Consider the following 17,698-nt stretch of genomic DNA (forward strand, 5'->3'; position numbering starts at 1 on the left):
GTCCCCTGCATCGGCAGGTGGACTCTCAATCACTGTGCCACCAGGGAATCCCTAGATGAGCTTCTAAAGTCTATTTCGACTATAATAAGTGTATCGTTCTTAACCTCAGGACCTGGTTTCTGGCTTATGTGTGTGCCTGTCTGATGTGTGGTGTACAGGTGGCCCCGTAAATCCCACAGCCTGACTCTGAGAGCCCTTTGCAGGGTCCCCAGGTGCAGCTGAAGCCCTTCCTCACTGGGTTTCCACCTGACAGTGAGTGAGGGATCCCGTGGCTCTACATCCTTCCCAGCACTTGCTGTTCTGTTCAGTTCAACCGAGAGACTGATGTCAGGGCTGAGAACATACCAGGTGCTCAATTAATACCCACCGAATTGCATTTTTGCCAAATGGATTGGGAGGGATGTATATTTTCTCTGAGCATTGATTTTAAGAACAAGACATGGAAGTATCAGAATCATGTACGTGCTAGCTAACTAGAGCGCTGGGGCTGGGGACAGGGATGGGATTTATGTCTGTCTTGGGCTTCTTGATCATTTGAAGGCTCCGGGTGAGGTGAACCGAAGTTAGTAGTCTCCACTGACCAATTGTTCAGAGTCTGGCCTTGAACTTTGACCCTCTGACTTGTCTGGTTGGAGGGCAGGGGGTGCCTGGAAATGGGGTGAAGAGAACAGAGGAGGTGCCAAATAGGCTGGGCAGAAGTAACTTCCCGCCTCTGGCACAAGTCCGGAAATTCAGAGCCTTTTGGAGCAAAGACCTCTGCCCCGAAGGTGTTTTCCAGCATCATCCTGACCAGCCTGGAACTGTCGCATTCCCCCTCCACTGGCACCACCTGCTGTCACAGGAGGAGGTGAATGCCCACAGAGAATCCCTTCCCCTTCCAAGAGTTGAACACTCTGCCTGGGAGTGGAGGGTACCGGTTTGAAAGGTGTTAGATATACTCAGTGTCCTGGCAGCCAAATAAACAGCCAGCTTCCCACCCACCCAGCCACCCACAAGACAAAAGAATGTGGCTGGTTGGGCAGTAGCATGGGCCACCCCAGCCCACAATTCTGTAATTACCCATCGAGTCTGTGCCTGTCAGCTCCACGGGCAGGCGAGCACCTCTGCCCTGGGCCTTACCTTGGTCACCAGGCCCATGCTGGGCTCAGTGGCAGGGCCTCACCTATCCTTCAGCCACTTCTAACCCCAACTTTGCCCCAGTGTCTCTCTCTGTACCAACCTTTGACCCTTTTGAAGCTCGCATATCATATAATAGCTGATAATCATAATAAACCAAAAGGTTACTATAACTTAATATGTTCCAGGCACTGGGTTAAATGTTTTTCGTGCATCTTCTCATATATGCCTCTCAATAATCCTATGAGGTAGGTAATATTGTTATCCCCACTTTACAGAAGAGGAAACTGAGTTTGAACAAGTTAAGAGGCTAAATTTCTTGCCCAAAGCCATCGAGCTCCCAAGTCAGAACGAGAACTTAAATTCAGGTCTTTCTAAGACCCGACGTGGGGTCCTTCGCCTGCCACTGCCTGTCCTGCCCTGCGTCCCGGTCCTTCAGCTCCCCAACCCCTTCCTGTCTCAAGAGGGCTGGAAAAAGAGGCAGCAGGTGGTGCCAGTGGAGGGGGAATGGGACAGTTCCAGGCTGGCCAGGATGATGCTGGAAAACACCTTCAGGGCAGAGTTCTTTGTTCCAAAAGTCTCTGAATTTCCGGACTTGTGCCAGAAACGGGAAGTTACTTCTGCCCAGCCTATTTGGCAAGCTTGCCAACTTCTTGGGTGCCATGATGTTGAGAATTGGGGGATGGGCTGCCTCAGGTAAAATTCCATTATAATGAACGCCATCTAAGATCTGAATGGCTTGGTTAAAATGGAATTATTTTAACCTGGGTGCAGTGGAAGAACTCAAATATGCAGCCTGAGAAACTAGAAATGAAATGGAGTTGATTCACCCTTGAGTGTCTCTTAGGGAGGCTCTGGGAGGGTTTGGAGCCTAGGAGAAGGGTCAGATGCACCCCAGTTTCTCCTTGAATGCCAGGCTCCCCGGTGGTTGGGCAGGACTTGGAGGGAGCAAGGCTGTGACTGTCCAGTTGTCCATTTCCCCCACTGTGCTGTGAGCCCCTGAGAACAGCTCTGAACCCCATCTCTGAGGTGTCGCCACTCCACACAATACCTAACTTATCATGGATATGCTCAGTAGATGTCTCTTGGGTTGTTTTTTAGGTAGACCGGGTCCCCTAAGCTAGAAAGGAGAGTTGGAGGGCAATCGCTTCGTGTGACTAAAACATCCTTAAAAATCTGGACTGCAGCTCAGATGAATTGAACCAACTGTGCATAATAACAAGCGCTAACACTGAGCAGGTGCCACGCACCAGGCTCTGTGCTGAGCACTTTACATACATTATCTCATTTAATCCTCACAGATGAATGAGGTAGGTATTGTTATTTTTCTCATTTGACAGGCGAGGGAACGGAAGCGTAGAGAGCTCAGGTCATTGGTTCTGGTCACACATCTGGCAGGGAGGGAAGGCAGGGTTGGCACCCTGGCAGGCTGCCTCCAGAGCCTCTTCTCTCAAGTGTCTCCCTCATCACAGAGCTCGGCTGAAGCTGGGGGCTTGTTCCGGGAACTAGGGCCAGGTAGGTAACAGTGAGTGCAAAGCCTGGTGGGATGGCACAAGCCTGGTCTAGAGGGACAGCCCTGCCTCAGGCCAGCAGGGTGGCCACTGGAACTACAGCACAGTGTGGCCAGATTATACAATATTTTTAATAGGAAGCGGGACATCCAGGTTTTTTCCAAAAGTCAAATCTCTCTCTTTTCTGGAAACATTGACAGCCAATTAAAAAAGGTAAAATCACTGGTGGTGTTGGGTAGGGGGGTGACAGACAGAACTCATTCGTGGTCAGGTTTGGCCTGCAGGCCTCCTGTGTGTCCTCTGGTAGTTTCTTTCCTTTAAGAGATGACTGTTACCTGGAGGGGGACCAGGAAAGCCCTAGTGTATATAGAATTCCTTACTAAAGGCATGAATGATTCCTCTCCATGGGTACCCCTCCCATCGTGTGATAATACTTTACAATGCAGAGTGTTTCTTTCTGGAGAGTTATAATGAAATCTTTCAGTCTGATGATAAAAAAATAAATCCTCCCCTTTCCTCCTTATCTTTCTCTCTCCCTCCCTCCTTCCTTCCTTCCTCCTTCCTACTCTACTGTGCTTTCCCAGTCAGATATTTCCCTATAGATATTAGAAGGAAGGTTCGATGCATAAAAATCAAAAGGAAACTAACAGTCAAAGAAAGTGTCTCTAGCCCGCCCGCCCCCCCTCCCCCGCCACAAAAAAAAGTGGCATTTTTGGATTGGGCTCGGTAGGCAATGAATGACGCTTATCAGGCCGGGTCTGAAACCCTCACTGCACTGTGGGCTCTTCCGGGCTGTGAGGACCTCATGCTGTCAGAGACGGGGATCACGCTCCATGTTATGCTTCAAAATGTTTTCTCACAGCTTTTCCCCTTTATGCCTGAGAATAGGCCTCCCTCTCCCTCTTAAATACCTGGGGAAATGATTGTAAACTAATAACTAACATTGGTATGCAGTATAACAATTTTATAACACACTTTTTTTTTTAATCTCAGCTGATACAACATTCCTGTGAGATAGGCAAATGGGTATAGAATCCCCTTTTGGAGGCTTGGTAAAGTGGCACTGTTTAATTCTTTTCCTTCCATTCCATAAGAGAGCCATAGCCAGGGAGGATTGAAACCTGGTGTGCGGGGAGCCCCTGGCTCCCCCAGGCCTTCCCATACCTGCCGCCCTCACCCCTCACCTGGCATCCACAGGTGGGAGGGTAGGGGGGACAGCTGGTAGTCTGGAGCCCCTGACTGAGGTCTCCACCTCCCTGAAATTCCTGCTCCAGGGTGAGTGTGGTGTGGGGCATGGGGAAGGCCCTAAACCAAAGGGTGGCCCGTGGCCAGCCTCCTCTCCACGCCCACCCCGACTGCCTGTCACCCTGAGCTATTATTCCCCAAGCTGGGCAGAAAATAGCTCACTCAAGAGAATTATTTTTGTCTCTGTTAAACGTCAATCCTGCATTACTGAAAAGCCTGGCTGCAGAAGTGTGTTTCAGAGCAGGAGGAGTACTGGGAAAAGTGGTGAGTCGGGGAACAAAGGGGAAGCGGTGGGTGGAGGGGTGCCACCTCTTCCCCCAGGGGCTGCGATGGCCACAAGCACTGGACTTCTTCCCTAGAAAGCTGCTCATCAGGCTGCCTGACCAGCGGCCACTCCAGCTGACAGTGTGCAGCCTGCCCAGCCAGCTGGAGTACAGTTCACTCACAGCTCCTTTGATTGAGTGCAGGCCCTGAGCTGGTCCATCAGATTCCTTCTCCAGGGATGTTTGCCTCTGCCCGAAGGAGTGTTGAGTGAAGGGAGTAGAAATTCTGTTACCTGGTGTGGAGGTCCAGGTGGGCAGCTGGGGGGCTGCAGGCAGCCAAGGAGGGAAAGAAGTTGTTGCTCTGGAGTATAGGCCTCCTCCCCCTCTTAAATACCTGGGAAAATGATTGTAAACTAATAACTAACATTGGTACGGAGTATAGCAATTTTATAACACGCTTTTTTTTTTTTTTTTTTTGCGGTACGTGGGCCTCTCACTGTCGTGGCCTCTCTCTCCCGTTGCGGAGCACAGGCTCTGGGCGCGCAGGCTCAGCGGCCATGGCTCACGGGCCCAGCCGCTCCGCGGCATGTGGGATCTTCCCGGACCAGGGCACGAACCCGTGTCCCCTGCATCAGCAGGCGGACTCTCAACCACTGAGCCACCAGGGAAGCCCTAACACGCTTTTTTTTTTTTTTTTTTTTTTAATCTCAGCGGATACAACAATCCCGTGAGAAGATTGTTGGAGACCTGGTCTCAGCTTCTCCTGTACCCTGAGGCAGCACTGAATGCCACCCTGTGTAGCGAATCTGTTCCATCTTTGCCCCTGGGTACCGAAGAAAAACAAGGAAGAGGAAGATAGCCAATGGGTAGGGTTGGGGTGGGGGGTTTAGTTTGGAGAGGGTTCATGGGTTAGGACAAAGGCCACTATTTCCTACCACTTTGTGGCCCCAGGGAAGAATCCTCCAGCGGTTTGGCCTGAAACATTGAAACAAGAGGGTTATCTTCAATGATAGCTCTAAGGGGAAGGCTGTGCTTGTGTCATGTCACGGGCCAGCAGTGAACGTGGACGTCTGGACCCAGGGTAGGGGCTGGCGTGTGCCCACATATACAGCGGACTTCCCACACATGTCCATGGCGCAAGTTGTTTGTGACCATAGTGTGTGTGTGGTTGGTGCCCTTAGGGGGATTCCTGGCAACAGGGAAGTGACCTTGTTGACTGGGAGAGAGGAGTAAGCCGAGAGCACTGGTGGACGCAAATGTGGGGACCGGTGGGTTCTGTGGTAAGGCAGCTCTCCCTGTGCCCAGCAACCGCATCTGGCCACCCTGGACAGATTGATGCATCAAATAAGGCTTGACTGGTGATGTGCCACTGAATTGTTCACAACTTCCATCTGCCCTTGTTGAATCTTTTGTTCTTTCTTTGGGTTTTCTCTCACTAAAAGTATGTTTTCCTATTTAGCTGGGCAGGATTTTCCAGAATTCTCTCCTCTACCTCTCCCTTCCAGCTCAATTACTGATGGAATAATCCCAGGGTAAAGCATCCCCCCCGCAAAGGAGAACAAGGGGTGTGCACCAGTACAATATAAGAGGCCCGCTGCCTTCCTGACCTGGGGGGCCCTTTCTCCGTGAGCAGTTGGGAAGGAGGCCCATTTTTACTTCCTTCACAAATCTCAAGGTCAATTCTGGTTGGAATGGGAAGCTGAATGGAGTCTGAAAGTCTTTGGTTGCAAAATATCATTGCAGTAATTTAAAATTCCTGGTATTCAAGACTCAGTGTGTTTACGAGAAATACACTCGGTAGAGGAAAGAATGGAATTTACTTCCGACTGAAATGAGTGTGGTCAGTTGGTTTCTTTCTTTCTTGCGTCCCCTCCGTCTCTCCAGCCATATGGAGCTAGTTTCTCCGCCTGCAAAATGCTGTTTCCCTTTCGCCTCATAGCCTTTGCTCACATGGTATCACCTGCCCGGACCTCTCTTTACCCTTCTCACCGCTGCCATGTTAAACTATGGTCCTTTCTGTCTCAGCTGAGAGGCAGAGAAGTGACGTCCTCTAAAAAGCCTCTCTCCCTCTCCTCCAAGACCAGGCCAGGTGCTCTCCCACATGCTCTTGTCACACCTGTGCCCACCAGTATTGCAGTGGGGATCTGAGTTGGAGATTCCTGTTTGTCTCCCTCAGTAGACTGTAAGCTTCATGAGGGCCGCGTCTCTGGGCGGCTCACCATGGTGTCTCCGAGTCCTAGTATACAGCATGCCACATAGTCAGTGCTTAAAACCAGGCAGGGGTCACCATCGTAGATAAGGCATCAGAGGCCAGAACCAATACCCAGCACAGTGTGAGGCCAAGAAGAAATGCTGTGGCCTCCTTGGCCCTCCAGTATGGTCTCCAAGAAGAAATCTACACGGCACAGCAGGATGGCTGGAATTCTGACCAAACAGAAGCCCTGGGAAAGCTCTATTGGGGAAATCATTCTACACAGGAACTGAGTAGCAGCTTGGGGGTGTCTGCTGCTACCCTCTAAAGTAAATGGGAGCCTCCCCACTTGGCCTCTTCCTGAGAAGCCTCATGAATACGTGAGAAGTGTTCACCTCTTCACTAATAATGCAGAAGAGAGACAGGATGCCTTTGGGTAAATCAGCCCCTTATGGGACTGGAGCTGTCTGGTAGGGAGTTACCCCAGCCCCACCCATCTCAGAGGACCCTGGGATCCCTCATGGATTCTGACACAGGCCTCAGAATCTATCCTAGGATAAGTGAATGGCTTTCCAGGGCTGCCAAGAGCTGGCGGCAGCCCACTGAGCCAGAGCCAGCCCAGTGCTTAGGTTAGGGCCCACGACAGGGCCACCCTGCTGCCAGGGTGGCTGCAGCCCTTACTGCCCCGCCCCCGGCTCCGGCCCCCTGGCCTCTGCCAGCCTTTCCCAACACTCTGCCTTCCAATGCCTGCTGTGGTGGCCGTGAATGGGGCAAGGAAGTGCCGCTGCCCTGATAACCGAAAGGGGGCGCCCCCGGGCTGCTGAGCAAGGTCCCACTAAGGGGGAGAACAGATGCCCTATAAGCCCTGGATGCCAGAGGAGGTAGGAAAGAGACTCACGGGTTGAGAGAGGGAAGGGACGCGCTAGGAGCAGAAGCAGTGAGCAATCGGTGGCACCTTGGGAGTCACGGCCTCATCTTCCTTGTGGAGGAAAAGTCAAGATGTGTAGCTCAGCTTCTCTGCTTGTCAGGGAGAGATTAGAACCATCCGTTCTCCCTACCCCGAGCAGCCAGGTTTTTAGGAGTCACAGCCAACGGGTGGGGTAGTCCGTTTTTTCCCAGTTCGGCAGATATGTGGCTCTCTGGGCAATGTTTGTTTGGGGTGGAGCCTCTGGGATGGAGAACAAAGCTTCCTGGCCTCCACGGCACCTCTCTGGGCCCTGAACTCTCCACAATTGTACTAACAACAGTAACCGCTCTAATAATGAGAGCAAACCTATAAAGCTCCAGTGTGCCGGGCCCTGTGCTGAGTGCTGTGCAGAGATCTTGGTCCCCGTGACCGCCTGTGACCTGGGCACTGTCATGTCCCTATTTGTAGATGAGGACACAGGAACGGGTTCTGGGGGAAGCTGGACAGTAGTCAGGTAGCCAAGGGTGTCAGGCTGGCTGAGGTGATTGTGGAGGTGGGCAAGGGATCTGATGCCAAGGACCCCGAATATCTCACTTGGAGCTGGCAGGACCTGGGACTTGGGTACTACCTTTCCCGCAGTGCAGGAAGAGTCTGAGCGATTCAGAGATTGCATTGATCCCAGCAGGCGTAAACTTGGGCCTACATGAACTTGGGCTGGGGACCGGCAGTCAGAAAGATGCTTAAGCTGGGGAGAGGGTCATGGGGCACTAAAAACTGACCTTGGGAATCGCTTGGGAGAAAGAAACAGCTCTCTCCTGTTGTCCTGGGGCCATTTTTTTTTTTTTTTTTTTTTTTTTTTTTTTTTTTTTTTTTTTTTTTTTTTTTTGGCCATCAGTTGCATCAGCAATTCCAGGGGTTCAGGTGTCCCCAGAGGAGGGCTAGATCTGCTCTCCCTGTATTCTTGGTCCTCTCCCTTTGGGCTGCCTCAGTTTCTACTCCTTGGTCTCCAAGTCACCGAACAAAGAGCCTCCTTGTCCCATCAACTTCCACCTGTGGCAGATGCCCCAGGGAAATACTCCCACCCTAGTATCCCAGGAAAGCCACCCAGAGGAGCGAGATACACCCAGGCCAGGTGTATCCTGCCTCCCTCTAAAATAGTACCGGACTGTCTTGAGTCCTCATCCATTTTTTCAGGCCAGAGAAGCCGGATGTGGGAGCAGAGTTGGTCAGGCAGGAGAGAGTGGGTACCCCTCACCCACGACTTTGTTTTTCTGTATTGCTTGTAAGGATGGAGTCAGTGCTGGGTGGCCTCACTGCAGTCTGCCTCAGGGCCTCCTCGTGGCCTCTCCACAACTCCCCTCCTCTGAAGAATGAAATTCGCGCCCCCTTCCGTGGCCTGTTTCTCTCCCACCTCACTCTTCCCCTGGGAAGCTGCTCAGGCTGGTGGTGAGAGGTCTTGGGACCTGGCCAGGGTGGGGTTGGAGAAGCATCCTCCCTCCTTGTGTGGCCTTTGACAACTCGCTTCCCCTCTGGTGACCCCAGTTTCTTCTGCTGTAAAACCAGAGAGATTGGGCTGCAGCTACAAATGGGCCGGTTCCCTATGCTTCACCGGCCACTGTCGCTGCACACGCTTTCCGGCGGGGACAGGGCATGGCCTGCCTGTTACCTGAAGAACAGTAATCAACCCAGAAATCTTGTTGACAAAGCTGAGGGCTGAGTTTCCACTGGAAAAAGGCAGCTTGCAGGAATAACTGTTGTTGATAAGAAGTGGAAATATATCTAAGTAAGCTACGTATCTCCTGTCCCACTGCCTAGAGCTTCGTGGGTTCCTGCCTCTGGGTTTTGCTCAGCTTCGGGAAGCTACCAGTACTCCCAAGAGTGACAGGACCATCTGCTAAGAAAGAGCCTTGATGAATGGCCAGTAGAGTGGGAGTCTGTAGCATGGCTTCTCTGCAGTGACCTGCTAACCCGTGACACCGTATGGGGTGTCAGTTCATGACCTTTACCAGGTTCTCAAAGGCGAGGTGTATTCCCCAAGAAGTTAATTAAGAAGCGCCTTCAGGGGTAAAGTTATTCCTGAAACTGCTGGATCATCAGCCACTTAATTTCCCATCCTTCAGTCAGTCGTTAAACAGTTTGGTCCACCTCAGGCGTGTTCTTAGAGCTGCAGTGCTGGGGGCCAGCCTCCCCTGGAAACAACTTAGCCTAAGGCAGAGGCGGCAGGCTGCCTTGGCAGAACTTATGCAGCTACTCACACTCTTCCACAGGGCCCTTTTCTTGGGCTGGAAACTTCTCTCCAGGTGGAGCCAAGGAGGCAGATGCTGTCCGCATTCACCACCTTATTCACCGCCCTTGTGGGAATCATGATTGTACCTGGGACGTTTATGAGGTCTAAATCAAAATTCAAGGTAGCCGGGCTAGCTCCCTGTGCTCCTCCCCGAAACGTCCCTCGCATCATAAACTTTGTAGATTTTTTCTATCTTTTCTTGACAATTTCCCAGCAGATGAGGAGTGTGCTTCTTTTTCTAATGTGTGTGGTAGTATCACATGGTGGCCCTACCAACCCCTCCTCCAGAGACACCGTGGGAATGGCCTAGTAGATTCATCTTAGATGGCTGCGGAGAGCTGGTCTAGGACCAGTGGTTGAAAACTGTAGGGGCTATTTCATCTGTGCGTAATGAAGAACTTTCTAAGCATAGAGCCATCCAAAGAGTATGGATTACCGTGGGAGACAGTTCTCCAACAGAAAAGATATTTAAGTCCAGGCTAGAAAACTGGCTAGAATATTATAGAAGCGATTTAAGATGGTTGGAGTAGGTGGTGTTGAGTTTCCTTCCAATCTTGAGATATTCTGAGATGATTGCTATCCACTGGGTTTTACTTTGGAAACTGTAGTCTTCAGAAAATAATTTCCGAATGTTCTCAGACATGTTTAAAGTGTGTGTGTGTGTGTGTGTGTGTGTGTGTGTGTGTGTGTGTGTAGGAACGGGGGAGACAGTGGGGAAAGAAAGAATTGGGCCAAGATCTAGCTCTACAGTATACTTTCCTCTTTCCTTGCCCTCATTTCCACTCTATCCCCCCTCAGCTTCTGGGAAGTAATGCTGAGACTTTTCTGGAGAAAGCATGTGGGCTTATGTTGGGGATGGTGGAGAAGGAAGAAAAGGCATCACCTCAACTGGCCACGATACTGCTGTGCCTAAGTTATGCTAGGATAAAGAGACAGTAAGTAAGAAGTTGGGTAGGTCATACAGCGTTCAGCACTCTGTGGGCAGAGTTGCAAGGATGATGAAATGAAAACAACAAGACAAGGGCGTGCACTCATAAGCACGTGTGCACTTGTGGCTGGCGTGCTCACAGGCCCACCCGCTCCAGAGAGAGCCCAGCGTGTGGTTGATTCCATGTGGGCCAATTTTAGGAAGAGGAATTTCCTCCCCCTCTGCTGGGAAGTCACTTAGCTTTGCATTTCTTTCTAGAAGGAGACGGAACTTTGAGCTAATGTCAACAATTAGAAAGCCCGTTTTGATCAGTCCAGTCCCAACCCTGCTGAGGGAGGCCCCTCTCCTGGGCTCCCAGTCCCCACAGGACCCAAAGGGGCCACATCACTCCCGCCCTTCCTGCCCCTTAGCATCTGGGGGTGAGTGGGCCTCACCAGTTACTGGGAGGGTTGGGGAGAGCGCTCAGTGAAGGAATTTCACTTCCTGAATGGTCTTAAGGCCTCATCACGATGGGAATTCAGCCTTGGAGTTGCATACTTTCAGAGCTAGAAAAGACCTTAGAAGTCAGACCTCTGTCTGCCGCCTGGTCCTCCTAGAGTCACAGCTTTACTGCCCTCAGGACCCCGAAGAGGGTCTAGTGAATGCAGTAGAGTTAAACTGAGCCCTGTAGCACACTTCGATCCTTGTCTTGCCAGGGCTCTCCCCAGGACACCCTGCAGTCCCCACCCTACAGGACTGTCCTAGGTGAGTCTCTGCCTGGGGATGCCCATTCAGCAGAAGTCACTGGAAGTTGGGGCGTCTGCTGTGTGAGCTGACGGGGAGATGTGTGGGAGAGGCAGTGGCTGTGGCTTCGATGACTGGAAGGAAACACATTATCTCCTCATTTCTTGCTAAAGCAAGGTCAGGCCTGGGGTCAGGCTCAGGCAGCGTTTTTTGTTTTTTTTTAAAATTAATTAATTAATTTATTTATTTTTGGCTGTGTTGGGTCTTCGTTTCTGTGTGTGGGCTTTCTCCAGTTGCAGCGAGCGGGGGCCGCTCTTCATCGCGGTGCGCGGGCCTCTCATTGTCACGGCCTCTCCCGTTGCGGAGCACAATCTCCAGACACTCAGGCTCAGTAGTTGTGGCTCACGGGCCTAGCCGCTCCACGGCATGTGGGACCTTCCCGGACCGGGCCACGAACCTGTGTCCCCTGCATTGGCAGGCGGACTCTTAACCACTGCGACAGGCAGGGGTTTTGATGTAGGATGCTGACCCCGGAGGAATGGAAGCCAGGGGCTTTCTGCAGAGCTGAGCTGCTACCCCTCTGCTTCTCTGAGGCTCAATACTAGGGGTTTGGGTATTTCTAAAGCAGGGCAGGAGGGGTTGGCTCTGGGGACAGCCCCAGCAAAGGCAGTGGGATGCTCTTATACTCAGAACATGAATTGGGGGTGGGGGGTGTATGACGTGGCAAAGTGGGTGGTGTTAACCTGGGGGTTTTTCCACTTGTTTTTTTTTCGCCCTGTGTCTCTTGCCCCACTTTCCATGCACTTGGACCTACAGGCTAAATCTAGGACAATCTTTCCTAAAAGGACCACCCAGTAGTGCAAAGTTGCATGGAGAGGAGAGGCCTATCTTTTGAATGGGGTTTTCCCAGGTAAGAGGGGTTGGCTGGCAGAAGAGAGATCCTGGCTGATTTGGGAGCCTTGGAAGGAAAAGTGCCACGATGTTCTTCCGTCATGACCTGGGGATTGCCCTGTCTGCTCCTTCCTGACTTAGTGGAAGTGAAGGGTGTCCAGGGCACAGGGTGAGGAAATGACTGAGTTATCTCCCTTAGGAAAAGTAGAGCAGAGACTCGGGGCTCAGCTGCCTCGGTTCAGATCTGGGCTCCAAAGGCAATCGTCTCTGTGCCTCAGTTGCCCCATGCCTAAAATAGGGGTAATAACAGTACCCGCCCGTGAGGTTGTTGTGAGGATTAAATGAGTGAGGGTACAGGAGGAACTTGAAGCAATGCCCGGCGTGAGTATTAGCGCCTGTGCTGGTGATTATCGCTGGGATGGGTTGAGTTGGCAGGAGGCAAGGGCAGCCCTTGGCCATTGCGGGCAGCCAGCCTGTCCTCGTCTGGTCCCTGGCACCACCACTGGCCTGCCCGTGGGACCCTGGGCAAGTCTCTCAAAGTGCCCTACCTGGAGTTTGGTTTTGCCATCTGTAAAATGAGACTGCCCCTCATCTCACAGGACTGTTCGGAGGTTACGTCAGATCCCGGGTGGCACATAGTAGATGCTCAAACACTTTCTCTTTAAGCTCAGGGCTGGTAGGCTACCTGGATCTCAGGTCTGACTTCTAAATATCTTAGGGGCTGAGAGCAGGAAAGCAGTGGTCCTTTCTGTACCCATTTGATCCTTACCTCAGCCTTCCTGAGGAGCAAGCAGGGAGTCTGGGAAATTGCTAAGGCCACGGGGTAGAATCCAGAAGAGCCCGGCTGGCTGGGGGGCCTTGGGCAGTACAAGCAGAGGGAGCAGAGGAGAGCCTGGCTTGGAGGAAGTGGCCACATGTCTGTACCCTGCAGGTACCCCTCCTCCACCCACGGTGCTTGGGAGTGGGCCAGCCATGTTCACATTATCTCAGCAGGGTCCACTGACACTTTTCTCAGTTGTTCCTTGGGGGTGGGCAGTGCCTGAGGGGCTGGCAGATGGGTCAGTGGGCTGGCAGTCTTAGGACTGGGCCCAGGTCTTGGATGCCCCTTGGGCTCTCCCCTTCTCTGCCTAGTCGGGCCACTAGGAGGCAGTGAAACGAAAGCTGGGGGTCTGAACCTTCCCCACATGGAGTTTGCCTGAAAGACCTTTGCCAGGGTTCCGGGTCAGGCACCTGCATATCTATTATCTCCCCAGCCACTTCCTATTGGCGTCAGCGAAGGGAGGAAGTGTGTGTGTGTTTGTCTGTCTGGGTGGGCAAGTAGCACTGAGTGTGGGTGGAAGTGGGAAGGGTGAAATTCCACCAGCCCCACCTTGGTGACCCATCACGCCACTAAGACCCAGAGTCTGGACACTAGAGTCAGCCCACCGTCAGCCTTCGCCGAGGCCGGAGGTGTTGAGCATGTCTGGGGAAGAGCTAAAAGTGGCAGAAAACATCCTGTTTGAAAGCAGTGTGTTGCTGTATTTAACCCCTGCAGCACCTGCCCCGCCTACACCCAGTCTCCACAGACTGCAGATCCCAGACACCTGTCTTTGAAGCTATCCCAAGAGGCCAGGGCTAACCCGCACCATTCCCAGCTCCCGAGTGGCCTCTGCCATCGCCCAGGCACCGGTCTCCTTCCCGCCCTCAGCAGCCTGCCAGGGCCCCCTCTGGCTCCGCTTCTCCGAGCATCCCTCGGCCGAAGCTCTCCCTCCCTCCTCAAGGGAGGGCTGTTCCTGGCTGCCGGCTGGGCTCCCGCCCCTTCAGTCCTGCCAGTGATGACACCGCATGTCTGCCCCCAACAGATCACTTCCGTCAAGTTTTCAGTCCCTGATCTGGGGACTAAAGCCCCTGGAAAGAGCCTCTCATCGTGCTTGATGAGCTGTCTAGCGGTGAGGTCAGCGCTGAGCTGTAAAGTGCTTCTGCCTTTTCATTTCAGGGTCCTTTTGGTTGGAAGCGTCTGTGAGCCCTCACAGAAGGGCACCTCTGCGCTCGACTTCCCTTCCCTCCTCTGCTCCCTCAGTTGGGTGTTTCCTCCTCAGCCACAGCCTCCTGGCTTTCTGTTATCGGGGGGCGAGGGGAGGCGGGCATGGGAAGCAGGCGGGCAGGGGGAAGAGGAGATACTCCCTTGCCCTTGGCAAACGTGGGTCGGTCCAGTCCTGTGTCAGCAGAGTCCTCAGCAGCCCGCGGCCAGAGACCTGGAGCCAGGCTGATCGGGGTGAGACCTCAGAGGGAGGGGCTTGCAGATGCCCAGGCCAGGACCCCAGGGGGCCATCCAGCATGGTGAGGTTTCCTATCCAGCTCCCAACTCCTTTCTCTTTCCTGCCCTCCACGGTCTCTGCCTGTCACTCTTGGCACTGCCAGCTCTCAGGCCATATGTGCCTGGGACTCTTCACCTCTGGACTCTTGGTCCTGGGCCCTGGCTTCTTGGTAGCAGCGCATAACCCCAAGCAGGGCTGAGTTTTCTCTCAGCTCACCTGAAATTGTCCTGTTCACTCTGGGCCTCTGGCTGCCGGGTCCAGCCTTCTGTCAGGCCTAACCCAGTGCCTGGGGTCCCACCCCCGGGCCAGGAGCCTTCCTGCCATCACTCTGTTGCAGGAAGGCGCAGTTGCCCGGCTGTGGTGTCATGTTGTTTCAATTCTCTTGCACCGTCACATCTCCAGTGAGCCCAGATGATGCTGAATACTTGTTGGACTGATCTGACTGATTCCCTTCCACCCTCACATTTAACTTCTCTTTTTTCCACCAAATCCACCGGATGTTTGGTAGCTGGATGACACGGACTCTGTAGCAACATCACGATGACTGGGAATTGCATCATCTCAGCTGACCTGGGGTCAAGCCACAGGCATCCTAGACAGTTTCTCTTCTTACCCCACAATGGTATTGGGCCTCTGGGATCCCTGCCCACGTCTGGGATGTGGGTGACACTCCAGGAGCCTGGAATCAGCCTGGACTTAATATGGGCTATAGGGACAGTGTTGACAAACCCAAAGGCACTCTCTTTTGTTTTTAGTTGTTTTACAGTTATGCAATGCAAGTTTTATGTAGCATATAAAACAGAAAATAGAGTTTTAGTAGTAGTAATAAGAATAATAAGACACTCAGGGAAATGGAATATGGCTGCTGCATAATGCCTCTGCATGCCCTCCCCAATCTTACTCCCTCAAAAGTTTCTGTTAATCATTCCTTTGTTCTTTTCTTTTTTAAGTGTTTCTCTCTGTGTCTCTGCATGTGTATATATATAAACATTATTGTTTAACAAGTATCAACCTAGCTGTGATAGGGAGGGGCAACAGTGTCACTATTATTACTTTAAAGTTCCCAGGAAAAGAAGAGGTGAAAGAGAAAGTTAGGGAATCCAATACATCTGTCTGTGATCAGGGCCCCTCTGCCCCTGTAGGACTGACAAATACCTGTCCTTATCTGTCCAGCTTCCTTTGTTTGACTTGAAGCTCTTGGTGAGATTTTTCTTTTTGTAAAATTAAGTATTTGTTTTGTGCACTTTGTAATTATAGTTGCTAGAAAACCTCAATGTTTGGGCTTCTCTGGGCCTCATTTGTAAAACAAGTGATAATAATAGTACTTGCCTCATTGGGGTGAGATGAAGATGGACTGAAATAAGACCTTACCAGGCATTGATGTGTCAAACCTCAGCTCAGATTGAAAGCCTAGTCATTGGAAAGAAGCTTGGAGCTTCCCAAGGGCCCCCGGAAGCTACGTCTCTCACTTCAGTGGGAGGACGTGGCACCAGGGTAGGAGGGGGTAGGGTGCTTGTCTCCTCACCTTTCTCTCTTGTTTTTCTTCTGTCCTGAGGGACCCTCCTACTCTGAAGCCAAGGCACTTAAACCTGTAACAACCCATGTGAGGACTCAGATAAAACTAGGAGGCAGCAGGGTCTGAAACCATTACAGGAAGGCAGGAGGGACCCCAGAAGCAGCTCTGAGCTGACATGACAGCAGTGGGGGTCAGAGGCAGCAGGTGAAGCCAAGGCCCCAGTTTTCCCAAGGGAAGACCTGTCAGCAGCTCCCTGAGAAGGATCTCCCAAAGCTATATATTTTGTTCCCTCTATCTCTTCCCCCCTTTCTTCAAGTGTGAAATCCATCTCTAGATAATGCCTATTTATAAAAGCCATCTCTGAAAACAAAATTAGTTCACTGTATATGGCTCACATTACTCAGAAGGACGTTCAGAACAATGTGTTGAATTTATATTGAAAAAAAAGAGAGACAAAAAGACTGATGAATTTGATACCAGGACCGCAGGAGCACAAGTCCTGTCCATCCTGAGCTGCAGGGCGGCGAGGACCTGACACGACAGGGTCTGATTTGGGCGTGTAGACTATCCTCTTCCCCTCGCCCTGAAGGAAAGAGGGGCTGAGGGTTTCCCTCTGCGTCGGAGGCTGTTGGAGGGCCCTCGTCCCTCCTGGAGGGGACACTAGGCAAGAGAGGCCTCTGACCCGCGGCAGGTCCGCTGCTGAGGTGGAGCTGAGACCAGTGGTGTGCGTATGTTCATTCGCATAATCCTTCCTCACACCCGGTGAAGAAAAACACATTCTTCAGATGAGGACAGTGGGGTGCAGAGAGGCTGAACATCTCACCCAAAGTAGCCCAGCCTGTAGGCAGCAGGCGCAGCCTCTGCTCCCTGGCACCTTGGTTCCAGGCCACGCCGTGAGCATCACTGCAGTGCCACTCCACAGGTTTGCTCCGAACTGGGTTAGGAGCCCCCCTTCTGCTCGAAGCCAGCGCAGTGTCGGGAGGGTGAGCTGGGGACCGAGAGCCACGAAGGGAGGGCACCAAAGAATCCTGCTCCGGCCTGGGCCCCGGGGAGCTGCCCAGCTTTGCTGAGCTCCTGGAGGAAGGCCCGCCAGCCGGCCCTGGCACTGTCTCACCCCTGCCTGCTGTCCTTGCAGAGATGGAGGCGATGGCAGCTGGTGCTTCCTTGCCTGACCCCGGCGACTTCGACCGGCACGTGCCCCGGATCTGCGGTGTGTGCGGAGACCGAGCCACCGGCTTCCATTTCAACGCTATGACCTGTGAAGGCTGCAAAGGTTTCTTCAGGTGAGTCCTCCCCAGGGGCGACGGGGAGGGGAGCAACGGGGTTTCCCAGGAAGAGCCCCTGTGTTTTCCGCATCTCCTTCCCTGCCAGGCCCGGGAACACGCCAGCTCTCACAGCCCCCGGGGGCGACAGGGCCTCGAAGCTGTCTTCTTCCTCCTCTGCCCTCAGCTCCAGCTCGTCCTCTGACGCCCTCTGAAACCGCTTTCCTGAGGTGGCATGTAGGTCCCCACCCTTCCATTACCCCTTGACCCGCAGCCCCCTGCGCCGACCCACATGTCTGTCCTCCCGGAGCAAACCTCCTATCAGTTGATGATCACAGCTTCCTAATCCAAGAGGCTGGCATGGCCTCGGGGAGGCCCAAGAACTTGGCCTCAGAGCTTGCCCTCTCCCCACCCCTCATCCAAATCAAACCATTCCCTGGAACAAGGGAAACTGCATCCCTGATTGGACCTCCATAGTTGATCTGTGCCCAGATCTGCATCCACGGCTTGCTTGTCCCAGGTTGGAAAGCCAACCTCAGAATGCTCAGGAAGCGCCGGCAT

General features: G+C 52.7%; 1 protein-coding gene across 3 annotated transcripts in view; it reads left to right on the plus strand.

Moving 5' to 3' along the window:
- The window catches only part of VDR (vitamin D receptor), a 53,474-nt gene that overhangs the window by 7,534 nt on the left and 28,242 nt on the right, over positions 1-17,698 (plus strand). Inside the window, exons 2-4 of one of the 3 annotated variants that reach the window (XM_007463838.1) lie at positions 14,038-14,120; positions 16,500-16,502; positions 17,013-17,158. In XM_007463838.1, the coding sequence (XP_007463900.1) occupies positions 17,013-17,158 (146 nt within the window). In that variant the 5' untranslated portion in view covers positions 14,038-14,120; positions 16,500-16,502. Of the gene's footprint in view, positions 1-14,037; positions 14,126-16,499; positions 16,503-17,012; positions 17,159-17,698 lie in introns of those variants that run through there. The other 2 variants (XM_007463837.1, XM_007463839.1) reach the window with 2 other exon arrangements.

The sequence above is a fragment of the Lipotes vexillifer genome, unplaced genomic scaffold, assembly GCF_000442215.2.
Source record: "Lipotes vexillifer unplaced genomic scaffold, Lipotes_vexillifer_v1.1 scaffold349, whole genome shotgun sequence".
NCBI lineage: Eukaryota > Metazoa > Chordata > Mammalia > Artiodactyla > Lipotidae > Lipotes > Lipotes vexillifer.